At 37.6% G+C, this 22,359-nt stretch overlaps 2 protein-coding genes across 3 annotated transcripts; one reads left to right on the top strand and one right to left on the bottom strand.

Annotated features, from left to right (window-relative positions):
• Positions 1–35: 35 nt before the first annotated feature.
• LOC145490894 (RNA polymerase I-specific transcription initiation factor RRN3-like) lies at positions 36–13,210 on the bottom strand. Of its 2 annotated transcripts, none has more exons than XM_081470014.1 (22): positions 12,967–13,210; positions 11,826–11,882; positions 10,531–10,620; positions 8,990–9,119; positions 8,086–8,127; positions 7,012–7,075; positions 6,523–6,592; positions 6,212–6,310; positions 5,639–5,719; positions 5,391–5,526; positions 4,613–4,662; positions 4,000–4,080; positions 3,890–3,928; positions 3,327–3,418; positions 3,098–3,142; positions 2,942–3,017; positions 2,551–2,605; positions 2,345–2,409; positions 2,060–2,103; positions 1,456–1,611; positions 999–1,092; positions 36–469 (listed from the first exon to the last, which is right to left on the bottom strand). In XM_081470014.1, the coding sequence occupies exons 1-22, from the start codon at positions 13,057–13,059 to the stop codon at positions 311–313; spliced, it is 1,818 nt and encodes a 605-aa protein (XP_081326140.1). In that variant the 5' UTR covers positions 13,060–13,210; the 3' UTR covers positions 36–310. The 2 variants fall into 2 exon arrangements, with proteins under 2 accessions (XP_081326140.1, XP_081326139.1); XM_081470013.1 differs by having other exon boundaries at positions 7,012–7,069; positions 8,077–8,127.
• A 6-nt stretch (positions 13,211–13,216) lies between these two features.
• On the top strand, positions 13,217–22,223 carry LOC145490900 (hydroxyacylglutathione hydrolase, mitochondrial-like). The gene is made up of 9 exons (XM_081470019.1): positions 13,217–13,375; positions 17,133–17,320; positions 17,500–17,564; positions 18,033–18,150; positions 18,416–18,512; positions 18,737–18,840; positions 19,201–19,302; positions 19,896–19,975; positions 20,359–22,223. Exons 1-9 carry the CDS (start codon positions 13,276–13,278, stop codon positions 20,453–20,455), a joined length of 951 nt encoding a protein of 316 aa, XP_081326145.1. The 5' UTR covers positions 13,217–13,275; the 3' UTR covers positions 20,456–22,223.
• Positions 22,224–22,359: the final 136 nt, after the last annotated feature.

The following is a 22,359-nucleotide window of genomic DNA, read 5'->3' on the forward strand; positions in this document are numbered from 1 at the left end:
GTAAGTATGAGGTCCTACCAAAACCATACAGCTCTCTTCGTCATGTGTTGAACATCATTGAAGTCACTATAATAATCTGAAAGTCTGGCAAGTTAAGGTATTGGTTTCACTTTGGTACGAAGTCAACTCAAGATATTGGGCCCAGAAGCACGTTTGCATCATTCCTGATTCGTTGTTGCAATGACTGACTGACCAAACTGAATACTTGAATTTTGCAATGATGTAAATGTAGCAAGGTTCAATCCAGAATGAGGTTCATAGGTCTCTTGTCTCTGACCAGTGCACTGGAACCGGTGTACCACTGAGCGCTCTATCTTCGTGATCTGTTCACAGCATTCACTTGAACTGTTAAGTGTGTGATAGGCGAGGAGATGAAGCCAGGAGAGACACACATGGGTGTGTCAGGAGTGAATCCCGGTACTGTTGCATCTGGGCTTCTGCTGTATTCCAAGTATTCTTCAGCCTCATCCTGACAGATAAAATGTCATTTGTTTGGTTGTTTTATTATTCTGATGAGGAAACATTTCCAAATATAATTGATTACAAAAATAAGCGAAGGGAAACTACGATGTTTCGAAGCCGTCTTGACTTCATTACTAAGTAGAAAATAACGGTCCAGATGTAAATTTATACCAATGTAATGTGAAAGGCGTAAGATTATATTAAAGCGTGAGTCAAGCTGACTTCGAAACGTCGTAGTCTCCTTTCGCTTATAATTTGTACTCAATTTCTTTTTATTATTACATGATTTCATATTACGGGAACAAGGCCACAGGTTTAGGGCTGACAAGTGTTAAATTAGGGTTGAAATGATGCGCATTTACCAAGCATTCTAAAAACAGTAATAGCAAAACATACGACGAACAACGATACGCGCACAAAGATGGAGATAACGTGGAGTGCCGGTCAGCACTACTTGAAGTGAAGTACACACTTCGGTCATCTCCAACTCATACTGAAAATACTCGGCAAATGGAAATCTAAAACAAACATGTTACCTCTCCTTCTGAATGCTTCTTTTCATCCTCATCTACCTCGTCTTGTTCCATGCCCTCCCATTCTTGATAGAATGACTTGATAAACTTGCTTGATCTGCGGTCACAAAAGTTAAGAAAATGATAAAACATGATTAATACATTTGATCGTGTAGACGGAACAGCATATATTTGTCAACAGTTCAAAGTTTAGTGCGCCAGTGACGACTTTGGACAGCAGAGATACGCAGAAACATGGCGGACTGCTTACTAATGCTTAGTCGCTCCAGAAAAATATGTGTGCCATATTTTATGTGACGAGCTGTCTACACGTGCAACTTTTCGTATGGAACAACTTTACAGCAAATACATTTATCACAAGAGTTGTCAAACAAAAATTGCTGGTGTAGACCAGGCTCAGAGGCATGTGTTTCAAAACAAGGCCGGGTGAGTGAAACGTTTCATTATTAGATGTACTTGCCTTCTCAAAAGATATGGATCAAATGGAAAGAAGGAGTCCAGTTGATTCATGAAAGACAAGTTTAACACCGCACGGCTCGATGTTGGTGTTGCCACTGGCAACATCATTCTGTTATTTTGTTCAATGATTGTGTAGCAGAAGACGAGCTCATGTTGCCTGTGGAACAAAAATGTTCATGAATTACATTCCAAATCGAAGTGCCTTTATCACTTTGTCATTCACAATAACAAACCCAAATATGCCAAATAACACAATGCGCTAATCAGAACCAAGAGATTATCTTGATAAACTCTTTTCAGAACTCAAGTAAAACCCTATAATCCCTGATCTGTGCCGAGCGCGGGAAAAATGAATTTTGCTCCTGATTGGTCAAAAAAGTATCTTTCCTTAGGGATGGTTGTACGACTTTTCCAATCAATGAGTTTAAAACCAAAGTTCACACTCCGTGTTCTTCCGAAAGGTTTTTTGGCATAAAATTGAATATTGTGGATTGAAAATAAAAACAAGGTAATTCTGCTATTTTGTTGTCTTATTGCGCCGCGAACAGTTGAAAATAGAAAAATGAGCTGCCAGAATAGATTGCCAGAAAAACCAGTCACTTTACCTTGTGATGTGAGCAAACATTTTAACAACCGTTGGCAAGCAAACCTGAGGGAAAAAAAAAAAAGAAAAAGCACAATCTTTAAGATTATAAGATTTAACGAAGGCAAAAGCAGTATCATTGACGCCTGTGGTTGCTTGGGGGAATGATGGTGGCTGACGGTGTTAGTGTAAAACATTATGCTTTGTTTTACAGTGACTCAAAACATTAATATGGACTGAAATTTCTGGATTTTTACGGATGGAGTTTGGTGGTGAATAAACAAAGACAAAACCATGACAATCTGACCTTCAGTGGATTCATTCGACAAGTAACAATTCTATCCAGGTTCAATCTTCTTAAGTACTTCAATCCTGTAAAGGAAGAAAGAAGGCATTTACTTTGAACGAAAAGACGGCTTACATTATTGATATCATCCTTTTGTTTTTAGTTCAATAAACCAATTTTGAAAACAAGCGAGATCGTCCATCATTATCAAGTAGCAATCGTCCCACCTTCTTCAAGGTCGAGTAACTGCTTGTGCCGAAAAATGAACATGTAGAAAAGTGCCTGAAAGTGAATCAGATTGTGGACAAAACTCAGTGTTGAAGAACCTGTGTTGAACAAGTACATGTAACAAAAAAGGTTTGATTTATATCAATTAAGTGTTTACAGCACTTGGCTTTAAAGTTAAAAATTTTATTTCAGCAACTGACAACAATAACAAAATTGCGAGTTTTATATCCAGCATTTCCAAATTCTAATTCGACCCGGATAGAAGAAGTGTACTAAAAGCAGCCGGCTGATGTGGCTTCCTCTCTACAAATGTAACATTTATTTCAATCCTTACTGATCATTTCACTTCAGTTGGAGTAGAGATCTGAGCGTGAACAGCAACCAACATACCTGACAAACAGAGTAAAATGGTCCGTATCTACTGACATCAGGTCCCAGACAACCAGCATCGTTCATATCAATATAACTGGAAAGAGAACAAGTGTAACTCAGGGTAAGCATATTCAAATTCACTATTGTGACTGACGGTCTGCAAAGTGATCTTACCAGTGAATCCAGTGTGCAACAAGATCCAAACAAGTTTGTACCGTGCTGCGAAACAACAAAAGCGACAATCAACAAACCAGGCACTCATCTAGACTTGTAGTCAAGTACACTATGGCTATGAGAGCCTCAACTGTCGAAATGCTTTGAAAATAATTTTTCATATAGCTGTCTCACTACTTTGTTATCTTTGATTGTAGACACAAATTAAATGGCAAATAAAAAGTCTTACCTAATGGGAATGTACTTAGCCCTGGCTATAAAGCTTGCGATGTACGCTGCACAGGCCTGTCTCAGGATTGATGGCGTGTTAGGATCTTCAATCTAAAAAATAATTTTGAAGCTGAATTTATGGCAAGGCTTAAGATCCACACGCTTTATACACTGACTTATTATTTTATAATACTAGATATTCGTCTGGTTCTGCGGTGGACGGCTAAGAAGAAGGCGATCGAAGAACACCAATCCTATGCCTTACATTTCTCAACAGCACGTAAAATTCTCCATGATGCAGTAAAAAATAACAAAAACGGTTCACAGTGTCATTTTGAAACGTCTGGCTTCAGGTACAAGGGAACAAAAATCCTGCTGGTCTATGGCTTTTACTATGAACGAATCGATCTGTGGATTTCTGGGAATCTTGATGCCGACTAGAAGACTTAAGACATTTTCCTTTCTTACGGTAAGGGGCTTCCTGGAAGCAAAGTTAATTACGACTTTTGTCTTGTCTATTATACCTAAAGGTAATTTTGCAGCTTCAAAGTTTACTTTTCACTGTGTCGTACTAATAATTACCTTTTTCCAGCAAACATCAAGTAATGAATTGGCAAAATCCTGGGAAAGAAAAGAAACAGATTAAAGATGACGACTTAGAAGACATTTAAGATAAATGTTGTAAGACTTACCAGATCAAAGCTGCACACTTGAAACATGACATACTGAACATGGCATGATGCATGAGTGGGAAGAATGACATTTTCAAACACCTGATGAAGAAAACGAAATTATGGTAGCTTCTACTGATACTGCTGATACTGCTGCCTAGCTACATAGCAGTGATAAGATTTCTACCCAAAATACTGAGTATCAACTTAAAATTTAAACATACCCAAAAATGGAACTTAGATGTGTCACTAACAATTTTAAGAAATACTGGACTAGAAGAGATCGATACATCATTTGTAACTACTGGAAAGTGATCAAGATTTCTCTACCATTAACTTAACACGTTAAGTGCTCTTTAAGTGTTAAAACAATAAATATTGTCTCAAAATCATTGCTTCTGTAGTATGCAGCTGGTGCAATGTGTGCAGCATTGCAGCTGAGTAAAGGAAATCATTGCCAAATGGGAAGAGTAATCAATAACTTTTAATACGCAAGCAAATTCTCAAAACCAAGAATACAGAGTCAACTCCATTTAAGCAGACAAACTGGAGACCAGTGTCAACTTTCTGTGTTAGTGCCTTAAAAGAGGACAGTGATGTAACCATGGCAACAAACTTCGTGATCATCACTTACCAGCAGAAGCTCGTTGAACAATTCAGTACCAGCATCAACACTGTGTTCTCCTAAAAAGAAAGACAGGAAACGTTTTACGTAAAAAAGAAGAGACCAAGGGCTTCAACAAAATTAATTAAATGAATTCATCTATTTTAAAAAAAAATCTTTATTATTGTGGGCTAACCAACAATTTTACTTAGCTACAAAATAATTTAAGATCTTTTACTCCATAACCCCAACAGCAGGTTTGGGGGGAGTTGTACAAATTAATCTGTAAAGGTACATGTAGAAGCAGTAGTGTAAGCAGTAAGTAGATGTGTCCTCAGCTAGTAGAGAGTTCTACCAGGGCTCAACTATAATCACTGACACATAAATAGCACAGTAACTAGTAGATGGAAGCCTCACCAAATCATCAGAGGTTTTCCATTAATTTGTCAGGTCATGCACTGAACCTGAGCGCCCTTTCATATCCTCAGCTATGAATCTTTCACATTTACATTTGGACAGAAGATTTTATCAAACAGCAAGTACATATTGGAAGGCCTAAAAAACCCTCTGGTTAATCGACAGTCTGTGTATTGATTGCTACAGATTCCCTTACTGCTAGCCTCACTTTTTACTACCCCTTCAGTATTGGGAAATTATCTGAGTGTATGTACTGCTAATAATACATCAAGATACCTTACATAGCTGCTTTGCAATGTTTTGACAGACCTGAGTATAGTTGGAACTGATAATTCTTAGGAATTTTTTTCAGTAAAATTAGGGCTGTTAAAAATAATTCTTGGCAATTTACCATTGATATGAGTGACTTCATGGATGTACTTGAACAAAATTTCCATTAGAATGTCCAACTTGTCTGCCATTTCATTCTCCATACAAATCTCTTCATCATGGTTTGCTGATGCTTCCACAGCAATATTGGCTTCATCCTTGATGTAAGAATATTTGATAGTCATCAGCAATCTTAAAAGAAGTCAGGCTTCAGACAGTAAAGCCATGGCACCCCAGAGAAAGGGCTGAAGTTATTAATATTAAAATTACCATGTCTACTTCAAACTGCGTGTGATCTTCTTCTTCAGTGGCAGCTTCATTATGTTCAAGTTCATGCTTAGGAATTTCAACCTTAAAAAACAAAATTATGAACATGAGAAATAATGCCCATAGAACATATAGTGTAAGGGACCATGTAAAAATGCTCAAATAACACAAAAGGTTTGAAATTCCTACATTTTGCACAGAACTTAAGGTAAGTCAGCAATACAGTCGGCTTCTGATAACTCGAACACTCGCTAACTCAAGCCTCACACTAACTCCTCTGTATTGTCCTATAATATAACTTTGCCAACATCTATGCAGTCTTAATCAGGTTTAGGCATGATTTTGTTTTAATTAGTTGCCAATGAAATTAAACATTAACTTAAGTTATAAAAGGGGACAAGGACACCTTTAATGACCCATATCTGCTACAGAATGATATAATTACACTATTTTGAAACCAAACTGCAAGCTTGATAAAAACTGAGAGTGAGAGAAGTGCAAGGTATTGTAAAAAAATTATACGGAAAGTCCAAGGTTTGTATTACACGATATTATAAATAGGAAGTACTCACTTACATCAATTGTGATAAGATTGTGGATAACCAGTTCCAGAATTTTTGATCTGAGGTCAGGGAGGTATTTTGTAATCTGCAGCAGGTTTTTTACATAACTTGCCTGTAATATAAGAAAGGAACCAAAAACAAATTTATCTATTATAATAAAAAGTTAGCACTTTAATTTGTACTGAAATGTCCACTCTGAAAATAATGTACTCGACTGTCTAAATTTTGACTTGTTACTGTCAAGCAAAAAAAAAAATTGCTGTCTATTAAACCTAAATTTGCCACCGAGCAACTTACATTTGTGGTCAATATCATAATAAATACCTGGAATATTGTTGGTTTTTTCATGTATGGGAAGTTTTCTGACAGCACAGGGATCAAAAACTGTGGAACTCTACAGAAAGCAAGAAACAATTTTTAAAGGTGTCAAGAAGTGTGGTTATTTTACTTAACAACCAAATGTAAACAGTATGCTTACAGTGCTTTGCAGTCAGGATACCAGCAAACTCCCTACGTTAACTTAAGATAATTTAATACATCTGTCCAAGCACAAAAACTAATTATAAGAATGTACAGGACTTCTAATTTAAGGGAACCTCAACCCTGTAAGGTAACAAATAGTTACATTTATTTAGTATTATTTGTGATTGCATTACACAATATACTAGGAAACACAAGACACCTGATCACAATAGCATAGCCAGCCACTGGCATTTTATAGTGTAAATAACTGGATTTGTGAATCATGAAATGTGTAAGGAAAGTTTAGAGAAAATTTAAAAGGAAATGAATAATAGTCTGATAATAACTTACGCTGGCACCACCTCGAGTACTGCTTGAAGGGCTTCATGAGCATGACAAAATATCTTGTCTAAATCTAGAATGGATCAATAATAATTGTAAGGCTATTGTACAGAAATGTACATGACAATGTTTAAATTCCCTATTTTAAATCTCTTTTTCTCTTTCTCATTTTTATCAATAGTTGAATTTAGTCACATTACTGTACTAAAAGCACTTACAACACTGACAATACTTACAACACTTACAGTGCTACCAATACTTACAATACTTATATTACTAAAGCTGCTTTATGATCATTACCATTGCTGGAAAAAGTGGTCAGCGATTATATGATTGTGATTGTAGTTGCAGTTGTTACGAAAACGACAGTTGAGAAAGACTTCAGTTCCATCTGGTTGATTATAGCAATCATTGAAATCATATTGACACCACTCTCGAGAGATTGTAACAACCACATCATCTCGGGCATTTTTTCTTGCTGTATCTAGAGATTGTGGTGATCATGCAGAAACTCAGAATTGTTTTTACTGTATCAATTATAGTAGCCATAAGGAAACAAGCCTTTATGATGTGAACAATTTTACTACTCACTTGCAATACACACATGTAAATGTATGATACTTACAAAGTAATAGATGTCCAACAGTAGCAATTAAATGTAGACATGATGATAGATGCGATTGCAGCCATAACACTACTGGAAAAAAGACCTGCAAAATTTTCAGGTCTTTTTCCAGTAGTGTTATGGCTGCATTCACATCTATCATCACATTAATACTTACAAAATATACACCTGGACCAAATCAATAATAATGTTATTAATACTTACAATCCTTTCACTACCAACTTACATTTTATTATTTAATAACAGATGTCTCACTCAAACCTACAAAGATCTATGCTATATACAATGCATGTACACTGAGCTCATTGGCCAAGAAAGTAATATTTTATTTGTTAAAAATAAGTTAGTTAAGAGTATATTAAATGAATAGGTAACTTAGTCAGACCAGTTGTTCATTAGTATTCTAAACTATTTTCTACATGCTTAATATTTAATCAACTTACAGTAACTTTCCATACCTTCAGAGTCCCCTGTTTTTAGATGTCCATCCTTTGAAACACCTGTGTTAAATAAGTTATAAATACTGGTAGTAATGGATAATAACTGCCGATGACTGGTAGTTATGGATAATAAATTATTATCATCAACAAAGTCTTATTTTTGCCTATTTGCAATGATTTAATAAACAAAATTAGTAACTTATTGTTAGAATATAACAGGTAAACCCTGTGTGTAAAGTCCTGGCCAAAAGGACTCACAAGTAGTTGCCAGTACTGTAGCTGCAAGTTGAACTTGCGTAGAGACTTGCACTGGGTGGTCAAGTTTACAGACTTTCCAGTTTCCTCTCAAGTACACGAAAGTGGCAAGAAAACATTTCAAGGCTACAGGCTTTAGTTATATCCTGTATTTTATTAGTTAATAGGTTGCTACAACAGCAAATGGACTTCATTCAACTTGTGCTGACTAGGGTTTGGTGGCCAAACAGTGAAAAACTTGCAGTCTTATGACTTGCGTGCAAGTTTGATCTCAACCAAAGTGAGTGCTAGTCATCACAAGCCAAAACAAGTGCATGCAAGGCCTGACCAAAGGGAGTCCCACGTAGACCCAAGTTTTCAACTTGCATCAACTTGCAAGTCCATTTGGCCAAGGCTTACGATTTGTTTGGTTTCAATTTTTATTGCACTCTTTAATAATGGCGCAATGAATATTGTCTTGAAATACATCAAAAAAAAAAAAAAAAGAAAAAGAAAACGAACAAAAGACAAAACAACGTCACAAAGAGTTTGTGAAGCTGGCATTTCAAGCATTAGCCGTTAATCAGAGCACTTCCCTTGGGCAGAATGAGCAGAGTATTTTGACTCTGAATTCACTGAGTATATCACTGTTACCAGTTATTGTTTTAGTGTAGACATTTTATCTTACCTGGGAGGAAAAGCTTGACAATCATGCGAAGACAGGCTCTCAAGTAATATGTCTGGGCAGATACAAGACTTGTCAGGAACTCAATAAACTCTTCAACTGTCTTGTCGCCACACACTGCCCATCTTGTATTCTAGAAATATGATTTAAAGTTAATATTAATATAAAAATCTTATTTTAAAAATAAAAGGAATAATTCCTTTTATTTTTAAAATAAGATTTTTATATTAATATTATTATTATTACTAATACATGTCACTACGTTATGCACAGGCACCAACTACACAGAGTGCATTGTATATATACCGGTAATATGACTTTCTAAGACACTTAAACAAAATTTGTTAACTAAAATATATTTTACACATCAACAGCAATTTTTTAAAATATACTTTTTTGGAAAATAAAATTTCTAGGTGTGCGATCTGAATAAAGTAAATTTTCATGTAGTTATTACAGCAAGTCCTTCATGAGAGGAGCTAACTTCCACACTTGTGGATGAAATACTGGTGTGTAACTATTAATTATAAACATAATTAAGAAGTGTTTTCAGTACTTCTTTTGCAATTATACAAAATGTTTAAGAACTTCTGAGAGTGTACAGGTTAAAGTGGGTTCCCATTCCTTTCTTTTTAGAAATGGCAAGACTAATTTTAAGTGGATTTAATTAAATTAATGTAACTGTTCCTTTCAAAATAATCTAATCGTGACTTGTTGTTTGGTTATCACTCAAATTACTAATTAAAACAAACAATGCCCCAAGTTGGCGTTAATGGGGGAGCACTGCCTTGCATTAGGTAAGCCTGTGTGACTTCCGGAGATTGCGTGAAACAAGAACCTCACTTATCTCCCCAGCACTACGAGCTGACTGCAAGACAGCACGTGCTGGATCGGACAAGAGTATTGGTAGCGGGCGATATTCATAGGCAACGTAGCCAAGACGCTTGGGGGAAGTCGCTGCGCAGACTTAACCGCACCACACAGGAGTGACCCAAGTTTATTAGAATAAGAAATAGCAAACCAACCTCTTCTCCAACGGGAGGGAGGGAGGGAAAATTTTTAACAATAGTATAGCAAGTGCTAACTGCGCTGTACAACAGAACACCAAAGTGAACTCTGAACAGTTTGTTTGAGCTTTTATAGCTAGACGCTTGTCTGCTGGGAAGGCCAGTAGAAAGAGCTGTACTACCGGACAGCTTAGCATTACACGTGTATACTCTTAGCCATGAATAGTGCTTTAATATTTTTGGCCAATGCTATCGATCATTATAATATGCTAGAGGTAACAAAGCCATAATGTTTGAGCTAGAATACAATGTATCTCAGAGGCTGCTTGGCCTTGGGAGCTTGCCTACACAATAGCTTAATTGAAAACAACGCCGCCATGAAAGGCTTACTGATTACGAGCGTCACGTTCCATTAACTATATTTTACTGACGTGACAGTAAAATTGCATTATGTTTTTGTCCTTAATATGACTCTTGTTCATTATCAGATCAATCTGCAAAACAATGCTGACTGAAATCACATGCACCTTATCTTACCAGGGCTGTGCCAACTAGTGTATCATATTGCTTTGTCAGAGAAGCTGAACAACTTGTTAGTGCCATCAGATATCTCTGCAAGTGCATCTCCTGAAAATAGCATGTTAATTGTATTGAAGAACATTGTAGAAATTTAATGTCCAGAAAACATTTGGTTAAACTGAACAAAACAGTTTAATTAGAGGACGACTGCCAAATGTAAATTTTTGGCAGCTGTTATTTTTCAGTGAAATGGTCCAGGGTTCACCTCTTTTTTTCCTTTTACTATTCCAGGGGATCTTGAATAAAATAATGTAACATTATACTGTATTAGGACTTCTCACTGACTATAAGGAACACCATTTTAAGTCTGCATTGTGCAGTACCGGAAAATATCCATACACCCCCACAGAAGGGATTGGAATTTCCTGGGAGGTGGGGTTCTCTAAGACCAAAAGATTTAAAGAAATGTATCAACTTTAATTCTGGAAATTCCAATTACTGATAAGCTTCACACATTTCTTTAAATGTTCTGGTCTTGTCATTCTGGCCAGGGCTCAAATCAAGAATGCTTGATCTGCAGTCTGCTGTGTGCTAAATACGATGTACATCATGCCAATTAAAAGTGTCTCACCCCCCTCCAGCTTCAGAACAATAACTGATCTAGAAACTAATTAGGCAAACATGTAGCATAAAACACCTGGGACCTCTAAAATACAAAATACTGGAGATGTTTACACTATAGAAAAAAATTAAAATGGCCATGAAATTTCCTTGCACCTTCACAGTTTTTAGAAGCCTACTAGTGATTCAAATGATGTTCCCAGTCGTATGGGTCTAGCACCTTGTTTGCCACATGCAGTATATTTGTACTCCCACCTATAAGAGTCTGGGCATGTCTGTACCTCGTTTAGATGTTATTATGTCAAATTTACGCATTTTGCGATCAGGTCCGCCATGTGCTTGTTGTACCGTTGGACCTTTGTGTTCATTAAAGTTTAGTACTTAACGCCACACTGTAAAGACAACATTTGATACTGAAACTTTGTGATGGACTAGCAACTTGATGGTTATGACTGGAATTTTGTCAACAAATGAAAATAGCACAGCCCAACTCAGCGTCAGGACCCCCAATTTAAGAAAGAAAAAAACCCTCCATTTTCTGGACTTTTATCTACAGTGGTTTCAAAATTGGGAATTAACTACAATCATGTTTCTAGCCATAAATCCAAAGAAAAAATGTATTGATTAGTTACATGCATCACATGTCCCAACTAGAGTTTGGATAATCAAAGTTATTATTGAACAAAATATACCTTGATATCAGGGTCAGCAAGTTTTTGAATCAGCATATCATAATCCTTGGTGTTTCCCTGAAGATGAAAAACATAATTATTAAGTTTTTTAACGTACATGTGCTGTAACAGTAGAAGAAGCAATCAAAAGCAGACAAACCAAAACTCTTCACCAGCCTCCACAAGCAGTTTCAAGTTACATGTACATTAACATATAACAGTAAATTGTGGGGTGAAAGGTAAGCAAGACTGACTCAAATTATGCTAGAAAACATGACAATCCACTATTATTTTGATGTACAGTAATATGTAAATAAGTGAAAGTAATCTGGATCACACAAAACATACAGATGCATGCAGATGCATGATTGTATTATATGCATTTCTTCTAAGTTAATAATTATTTTATTTAATATACATAGTGTTACTTTATTTTGATTTTAATTTTCTCAGAGATACTAGCCTAGTTTTGGCTACTAAAAATCTGAGGAAAAAATATAGTTTTATGTTATACATGTTATGTTATATAACAGAGGAGTTGAATCACAACCCCTCCAAGCCAAACACCACCACCATATTGAAAAATGGTTCTCGGCTTACCAAGAGACCAATTTTGTGTTTGGTTTAGTCTTGCTCGCCTGCCAACTTGAGACTGCTCGAGTATTTTTTTCCATTAGTCATTTTATAAAACAGAAACAGCTTTATCTTTCTTCTTCCTGCTAGACTATGCTTCTGGTACCTGTTCAATGCCTGGACAAGACTTTCTTGTACCTTGTCTTTTGCCCGGTCATGTAAAATATTATCTAAATTCTCAAAACTTTCCACCATTTTAACACACAGAGGGAAAAACTTTGAAATGATGACGTCAATCGTGCTTCTGTCCTCTAATAGATCATAGGCGAAAACCAATCAAAATGCGAGAATAACTTGGGTTATTATATAAACCTATATATTTACTTCTTAATTGTATTGTATTGCAGCGGTAACGTTAAGTGGTTCAGCTTTAGTAGTTCTGGTTAGCTGATCAGCTGTTGTCGAGTATTCTAGTAGACGAAGCCACATCTAACGCGTGCATCGTGTAAGCATTCTGTAATCACTCCAATATTGGGTCTCGGTCCAACTAACTTGAATTACTGAATATAATGTAAACCTATAATCTCACCTGTTTGGAATTTTGCAGCGCGTTCAAAACCAAAGAAACGAGGACAGCCGGGCCGTGTGCAGCGCGTGATTCGGAAGTTTCACCAGACATCATTTGATACGACGTAATATCGACTCAGTAAAAGGTACACGTGTATAATCCTTCTTAACTTTAATCTTTACCGGGTTTGCAACCAATTTTCTTATGCGAAGATTCCACATTTCAAACGCAAACTGGTTTGCTGCTCGAGGATCCCTTACAAAAAGGAACAGGCGTACAAGGCAACGGACTGGGAACTAGGCTTTTTGTCTGTAAGGAGACATTTTGTTCATGTTATATGATGTAAGAATCAACGTGGTGGCTCGGATGGGTAACGCGAAATATTTGTTTCACCTTAGCTTAACAGGTGTTAGACGGATAACAGCAGCCGGTAAGTAGTGTTAAATTCCGTTTTTAATGCATTTAAACTTCTTTTAACTTTCATTCCGAAGGAAAACTTGGACATGAATGTACAATGTCTGCAGCACAGTTCATATTTAAATTTCTTCTGATATCGATCAGCACCCCCCCGCCCCACCCACCCCCCCGCTCCCGCCGAATAAAACTCCTGGGAGCTTGGTGTGTCCTGAATCTAGAATCAGTGTGGATATTGCTGTTCTGGTCAACACAGGAAATCAAATGAAATATGACAGGATTCTCAAGCACCATATTTTTGCTTTTCCTGCTACCTGAATAAGCTTTGACTGTTTAAGGACCACGTATACCCTGATGGAATCATGTGTACTAAAGGCATCCGTGGTCAAGTGTTGATTGATACCCTTGATCGATACCCTCAAGATCGACCCTCCATCAACATCTTGGTCGACGGTCTACTAATTTTTGATTGATGCATGTGAGTCGGTCAAGTGTCGACCGACCATCGACTGACTATCGACCGACTGTTGACCAAGTGTCAATTGAGTATCAATATTGGAATGTCGATCAGGTATTGATCAAGATGTCGATCGAGGGTAACGATCAACAATCGACCGCAGATGCCTTAAGTACACGTGATCCCCCTGACAAACCCTCCCCACACACCCAGAGAAATATAAGCTTATGTATGCCCCCCAACTTTGTCACAGTCAAAGGAATAGCATTTTCAACCTGGCACTGCAGGGTTTTTTTGAGATGCATGAGGCTATGTAAATATGGAAAAAGTCGTCTACTGCCTAATTATGTAACTCTAGGGCATAAGTATTTTCTGCAGATGTGCAGTGGTAACACCTTCCAGACATTCTCGGCCCTGGTTGTATAAGACATACAGACTGAATCTTGAGGGCCTCCCTGGGGTGAAGCGGGGGGGGGGGGGGGGAGGGATAGCATGTTGTCTTGATCCCTTGAAAATTTCTCTTTTTCTCCCTTGTTTCCTAAAGGTTTTTGTCAATGTTCCTGCCAATAGTAGAAATATTCCTTGTTCTCTTGAAATAAATGATCATGTTCCCTTATCCCCTATGACCCCTGGGAGGCCCTCAATGTCCTGGTCTCCCATACGGGTCACCAAATCACCAGAACAAAATGAAGGAAACCATTTTTCAGACAATTTTGGGCTGACTTCTGAAAAACATGTTCTGGATATTTGACACATTTTTGTGGCTGAATTTGCAGAGCCCAGTACCTCAAACAACTGTTTTTCAGGGTCAAGGTCAAATTGGCAATCTCCCAGATTTTGTATTTTTTGGTGGGTGTCCATCTCTGATCAAGGACTGACTCATTAAGTGTACTCAGCTGTACTACATGTTAAGGGTTACTGCCCTAGTAAGAGCTCTACAAACATAATGTCTTCACCACTTATGTTTCCTTCAAAAATCAAAATATACTATTAAAGCTGCATGAGATTTCACAATTGTGCTAGGTCTGTATATACCCTGGAAACCTCTAGATTACCCAGATAATTAGCAGGTATTAACTACTACTATCACTGATCGATCAGGGTTTGGAACGTTCTCCCCATCTCAGGCCCCCCATTTCAGACCCCCCATCTCAGGCCCCCATCTCAAGCCACCATCTCAGGCCCCCCACCTCAGACCCTCCATCTCAGACCCCCCATCTCAGGCCCCAAGCCCCCCACCTCAGACCCCCCACTTCAGTACCCCACCTCAGACCCCCACCTCAGACCCTCCACCTCAGACCCCACACTTTTCGTGTGAGACTACAATATCAGGCCCCGACAATGTCAATTATTACGTTTTTTGTGCAAGACTACAACATCAGGCCCCGAACATGACACCTACAATCTCAGACCCCTCGCTTTCCGTGTAAGACTACAATATCAGGCCCCGACAATGTCAGTTATTACGTTTTTCGTGCAAGACTACAATATCAGGCCCCGAACATGACACCTACAATCTCAGACCCCACGCTTTTCGTGCGAGAGTACAATATCAGGCCCCGACAATGTTGGTTGTCACGTTTTTCGCGCAAGACTTCAATATCAGGCCCCGAACATGACAACTACAATCTCAGACCCCACGCTTTCCGTGTAAGACTACAACGTCAGGCCCCGACAATGTCGGTTGTCACGTTTTTCGCGCAAGACTTCAATATTAGGCCCCGAACATGACACCTACAATCTCAGACCCCACGCTTTTCGTGCGAGCTCACAATATCAGGCCCCGACAATTTCAGACCCCACACTTTTCGCGCAAGACTACAATATCAAGCCCCGAACATGACACCTACAATCTCAGACCCCACGCTTTTCGTGCGAGCTCACAATATCAGGCCCCGACAATTTCAGACCCCACACTTTTCGCGCAAGACTACAATATCAAGCCCCAAACATGACACCTACAATCTCAGACCCCACGCTTTTCGTGCGAGACTACAATATCAGGCCCCGAACATGACACCCACAATTTCAGACCCCACGCTTTTCATGCGAGCTTACAATATCAAGCCCCGACAATGTCAGACCCCACGCTTTTCGCATGAGACTACAATATCAGGCCCCGAACATGACACCTACAGTCTCAGACCCCACGCTTTTCGTGCGCGACTACAACAATGATCAGAAACCCTCGAACCTTCGCCAAAGATTCATTTTTCAGGCAATCTCTCAGCCGCGCACACTTATAAGCCGACATACCAGCCGCCTGAAGGGGTTTATTTATTTGATTAAGGAGAGGCCAAACGTGAAACTTCATTTTAAAATTTCAGTCAATGACATGTATTTACGTGGAATAAATTGGTCAGTTAATGGAAGTCCATACCCTCTGGTTGCAAGTAAAAGACTTATTTTCACCTATACGACATTGCTTAAACCGGTATTTGAAAATAGTGAAAGAGGTGTTCCAGTGCTGTCGATGAATAGAACTATAAAAATTTCGGGCGTGGAATTATACAAATATCCCAATAAAGAAATGCTATAAAATCACCTTACGCTTGATCTTTATCAACGTGTTATACACTTCTCGTCGGTCTACCTTATTGTATAGAAAAGCTTCGGTACATTAAACGAGTAATATGCGAGTGTGAGAATTGCGTGACTACATAAAGCAATCGACATGATACCAATCTGTCAGCGAAGTCTGCTAATAAACAAAGGCATTTTGAGGTCAACAAAAATTTCAGGACGCTGGTTGCGTGACTTGAAACAAAGTGATAAATATAATTATCTTAGAACATTTTGGGACGGATGCTTGCTTCAAAAATATATTTTAAAAGCATTTATAATTTATATATTTCCCAAAAAATAGTACCAGAATACGGTAAAAAGAAACGTGATGCTGTGAAGTCTATAGGCTAGAAAGGAAGTTGCAACAATGGCGACTTTCTCTTCCAGTGAACTTGCAGTTTGTTATTTCGTAATAGCCATATTTCATAATAATTTCAGTGCACTACTGAAGAATTACTGTATTACTTAGCACAACGGTTAACATAAAGTTAAGCCCGACACATAAAACAGTCAAACCAGACTGATATGGTCGGGGTCTGATATGGAAAAGTTGGGGTCTAATATGGTAGGTCGGGGTCTTGTATTGTATGTTGGGGTCTGATATGGGGGGCCTGATATGGTAGGCCATGTTCCAACTCTAATAGCACTGATCAGCCCCAATTTTTTGACGTTACTTTCGGAAGTTTACGGTAGTTGTTAACTAAACTGTTCTTTATCACTTTTTAAAATATTTTCATTCAAAATTTGACAGGAATTCTTGGATTCTTCAGCAAAAGAGCTCTTTCATCCCTCCCTGAGAGTCATTCCAAGCCAGTGAACATTGTTCACTCAGACATGAAGGTTCACATACTTCCTGCACTTTCTGATAACTACATGTATCTTGTTGTTGATGAGAAAACACAGGAAGCAGCCATCATAGATCCAGTGGAACCTAAAAAGGTAGACTAAACATAACACGGTGTACTTTACTGATTATTGTACATCTATTGACTGTGCTGACAATCTGTTGCCTGATATTGTAATCCCCATGCTAGGTCATAGGTTCAACCGTAAGACATTACTGCTACCTAGTACTTACAAATTTTGCGATGTATGCGATATCAAATTGTTGTTGTTAGGTCGTTGAGGCTGTAAAAAATCACGGAGTAAAGCTTACAACAGTGCTAACTACTCATCATCATTGGTAAGTCTTCACAAACTTAGTCTTTATTAACAAGATTTGGACTGTGAAGGATCCATTCAAAATTCTGGCCAAACTGGGAGTCACACTCAAAAATTCAGATTTGTTGTGCAAGTAGTGACATTTGCTTTTCCAGTTGTGAAGTGCAGTTCTCAGTGAAGCAATTTAAACTCACCCTGCTACCATTTTCTCACTATCTGTTGATGGACATTCAGTCAATCTACTTTCTCCCTCTTCAACACCAATGAAAGTGGTTTTTTATCATTTTTCATTTTACACAAGGGAAATGAAATCTGGAATTGGAAAGAACTTAAATGGAACTTGGCAACTTGCTTGACTAATGAACAAATTGAATTGAAAGCTGCAAATTGTTTCCAGCAAATTGTCAATCTGTTTTGGAACATTGCACCACATTACAGAATTCCAGTTTGTCTGCACCATGTGACTGAAAATAAGTCCTTATGTTATTAGGGATCATGCAGGTGGTAATGAAGAATTAGCTCAACTAGTTAAGGGACTGACAGTGTGTGGAGGTGATGACAGAATTGGTGCACTAAACAAAAAAGTTGGACACAGAGACCAAATGAAGGTACTTTACAGCTATAAATTTGAAATTCCTGTCAGAAACCACCAAACTTGAGATTAAATATATTTTTAAAAAAATTGTCATCATCATGTGTCATGCCTGGGAGGTCAATATGTTTGACTATTGTCCTTGATGTGTTAATGGTGTTCTCGGTTAGAATCTTGCTCTTGCAATGGCTTCTCTCTACCCTGGCTGGTTTAATAATATCAGAAATCAGATGGCTAGCCCGAGGCCTGCTTATTACAAATGAACTTGAATTTTGTTTAAGGTTGGAAACCTTGATGTACAGTGTCTTTTTACACCTTGTCATACTAGTGGTCATATCTGCTATGTGGTCAGTGGTCAGCCAAGTGCAGTATTCACAGGTAGGAGACTCCTGATTGACTTGTTAGTAAGTAGGGAGGCAGGCAGTAAGGAAAGTATTCTAAGTAGGTACATGTAGGTACATGTATGTAGGAGGTGCATCAGTCAGTCAGTCAGTCAGGCAGGCAGGCAGGCATGCTTTATAGATCCTAGAGTATGCCATGAGAAACCTCACCAAATCGCCAGCCTAACACATTTTCAGACAGATGTTGCATTTCACTTTCAGGTGACACACTTTTTGTAGCCGGATGTGGAAAATTCTTTGAAGGGCGTCCTCCAGAAATGTACAAGGCCTTGATTGGCATTCTTGGTAAACTACCACATGATACCGTGAGTATTTAACTGTCAATTAACACTTTAAAAGTAAATGTACTGTTAAGATTACCAAGTGATGTTCTAAGTACAGTATGTGGGAACAAACCGGGGACATCATTGGGGTGTGTCCTACACAATATCAGCAAGAATTTTGTCTTACTGACAGGGAAACTTTTCATTAGAATAGTTAGTTTGTGAAACAATGAATCATTCTGGCTTGTTTGCATACAGAACCTTTATAGCTGTGTTAAGCGTGGCCATTATAATTATTATAATAATTATTATTAGTAATCATATGGTCTCTGCAGTTGCATTCTTTAATAAAATAATGTGTACATTACTAGACAATTTATTTGTGTTTGTCCTTTGTTCCAGCTTGTTTATTGTGGACATGAGTACACTGAAAACAATCTTAAGTATGCAGTTCATGTGGAGCCACAAAACTCTGAAATACACAAGCAAATTGAATTTGCTAAGGTGATATAAATTCGAAACAAACATTATTTCACGAGTCTGTATAATTTACTAATTAAACAGTTTGTTGTAAGATGTGACAGTACTACAACATGACTCTATGTTAACATAACAGGATCAAATTTTTCTTTCTTGGAGAAATACCAAATTTAAATTTTCTGTGAAATTATAGATGTTAATGGCATTATTTATAAGGACCAAACAGTAGATAATTCTGCACCCATTATATGAGGCTGTAAAAAGTGTGATGAGTTTCATTTTGTTTCCAAGCATTAAAGCATAATTATTATTAACAACATAGTTATAGAGGATTCTTCCAATACATCCACAATCACATCCAAATTGTCTCCAAATATCGTTAGTCTTACTTCATCTTCCATTTTGTCAACAGTAATGCAGGGTCACTATCACGTGATGTGCATGCTCAACATAAGGCTTTTGCTTCGGTCTCTGAAGTTTGCTGGCTTTCATAACATGTCTCCTCCACTAACTATGTTGAGAGTAAAACTACTTTGCTATTTTACTAAAAGCAGTAATTCTATGGTGCTAAATGTTAGAAGCAGCATTAAATAAAATTGTTTTAATTTGTTTATTAGAGCAAAAGAAAGGCAAATGAACCAACAGTGCCATCCACCATTGGAGATGAGTTCAAATTTAATCCATTTATGAGAGTCCAGTAAGTGATATTACACTGCAGACAGTTTACAGTATACCTGACTAGCCTTCCTGCCAACGACTTACAGCAGGGTCCAGATATAAAAAGCCTACCCAGCAAAGAATTGGATCTCATGTTTTAATAACTGTTTTTACAAAAAAAAAAAGTCAGTCAAAGTAATTTTTTTAGCCATAATTAGTAAATGTGGCTGTTGTGATGTAAGCTATTTTAAGTTGTTTCCCAGCTTACCATGTGCTTGCAGACATGTTGCTCATGTAAATGTGTAGTTGTTGCATTCAGTTCTGTCTTGAACTTGCTTGTGGAGGTTCAACCGCAGTATTTTCAAATAACTGTCATTGACAGCACCTTATAAATCAGCTATTGGAAAATTTTCATTTTTTCAGGGAGGAGAGCATTAAGAAATATGCAGGGAAGTCAGACCCAGTTGATGTGATGGGATTTCTTAGACGTGACAAGGACATGTTCAAGGCTAAACACTGACTCAAAGTCTGAGTATTGAATAATTAGGCAAAGTGCTGGTTAGATAATAACTCCAAACTACTTGACAAAACTTAAGCAAGTGGTTGTAAATGGTCCTTCAGAATATTAACAGGCATCTGAAAGAATTTTAGCCAATTTTCACAGGTCTCACTTGTCACAAATTACCATTTGCCACCACTAGAATAGTTGCATTAATCAGGCTGTTGATTTTCTGCAAGAAAATTGTAGAAAATGAGTATGCTGTATAAATGGAGAGAATGAGAACTAAAGAATAAAAATGTGATTAGTTGCTGTTAAATGTTAGAGCGGTTTTCAATTGACTGTCGTAAAACGAAAAACAAACCAATTACATACCAGTTAGACTACGCAGCCAATCTCAAACCGTAGTAAAACCAAAACCCAAACCAAAGTAATTTTCTAATTACTTTCGACACTCAGATGAAAACCACCCTATTGATAAATCAGAACTTCCTTTCACAAAAGTGAGTAGTGAGTTCAAAGAATGTCACCCAAGAACAAGACAAGTTTGAGTTGAGTCTTTACCTTAATCTTACATTCCAGAGATTATGTTGTAATAGGAACTGTTTCGATGTAATCTAGCTACTTGTAGGAACAATTTTTAATTTAAAAAAAAATCTTTGGTGTGTAATGTTCTTTCCATTTTTAGCACTGGTTTGCCTTGTACAGCATATTTAGCTGGTGTTGAGGAAGCACCTTAAGAAAGCCGAGTGTTGGCAATAAATTTTTTTGTATTGAACATGGTCAGTCAAGTTCTCCAAGAATATTTGGTTCTTGCATGACCATTTTGTGGCTGTCATTTTATGCCTGAAGATATTTCGCAGTAAATGCCTCTCTTCACCCAAGTGTTTAAGTGAACTTGTGAATTAATTGCAAGGGGGTAACCCTGAAATGGACTAGCATTCCATCCAGGGAAAAGAAGAAATACTCCTAGTTAGAGTCAAGTTGAATAAATTAATAAAAATAAATTAAAGAATTTAGAAGGGAAGCCACAGCAGCCCTAGCTGGTTTCAATACATGTTCCTCTATCCAGGTCAAATAGCCCACTTCTGAGTTGACCTAAACCCCTATCAAGGCAAGGCCTGGTGCACAACCATTCATATGAAAATGAGTTTAATTTGCATGTGAATGAAATCTCATTTTCATATGTAAAGATGGGAAGCAAGACTCACTTTGAGAAAGAGGCTTAAGGTAATTTGGAAAATGCCCATTGGAATTTGGAAATATTGGTTCATACTGGAGAAAAACCCTCAGTGCAAGGCAAGAACAAACAAACTCAACCCATATATGGCACCTCCAGAATCAAGCCACGGCCACATTTGAGGGAGTGGGGGGTTTTCTCCAGAAAGAAACCTGGAAATTGTTTCCAGATATACATTGTGTACCAGTACCATAAAAAAGTAAGCAGTTTCTAGGTTTACACATTATGGCTTGTGTTGTTTCATCCTTAAAGTTGTGGAAATTGTCGCTCCTTTTGTTTAGAAGATTGTTTTAAAATTCTCGACTTTACTTCCACAAGCTTGGAATTGAAAATCAAGGAAGCCATGCACATCCTTTGGGAGCAGCCATCTTTAAATTCCCAGGTCAAACATCTTAATTTATTCCATCCTCATACTAATTAGTCTCCTTTCTTAGCTTAAATAGTTTTACTCTTTTTTTTGGTTCACACCTTAATCCTTAATTATTCTTGTTAATATCTCAGTTTGTCATGGTATTTATTGCATATTTTCATTTTATTTCTACGTGTACAACTGACAATGGATGATGCCTTATCTGAAACATATATTTTCTTCATTAAATAATGAACTTCAAAAGCATCATGTGGTTCATCAAAGTCATATCTTACTTTGTGCTGCTACGAAGCCTTAATAATAATAATAATAATA

Source organism: Orbicella franksi, chromosome 6, assembly GCF_964199315.1.
Source record: "Orbicella franksi chromosome 6, jaOrbFran1.1, whole genome shotgun sequence".
NCBI classification, from domain to species: domain Eukaryota; kingdom Metazoa; phylum Cnidaria; class Anthozoa; order Scleractinia; family Merulinidae; genus Orbicella; species Orbicella franksi.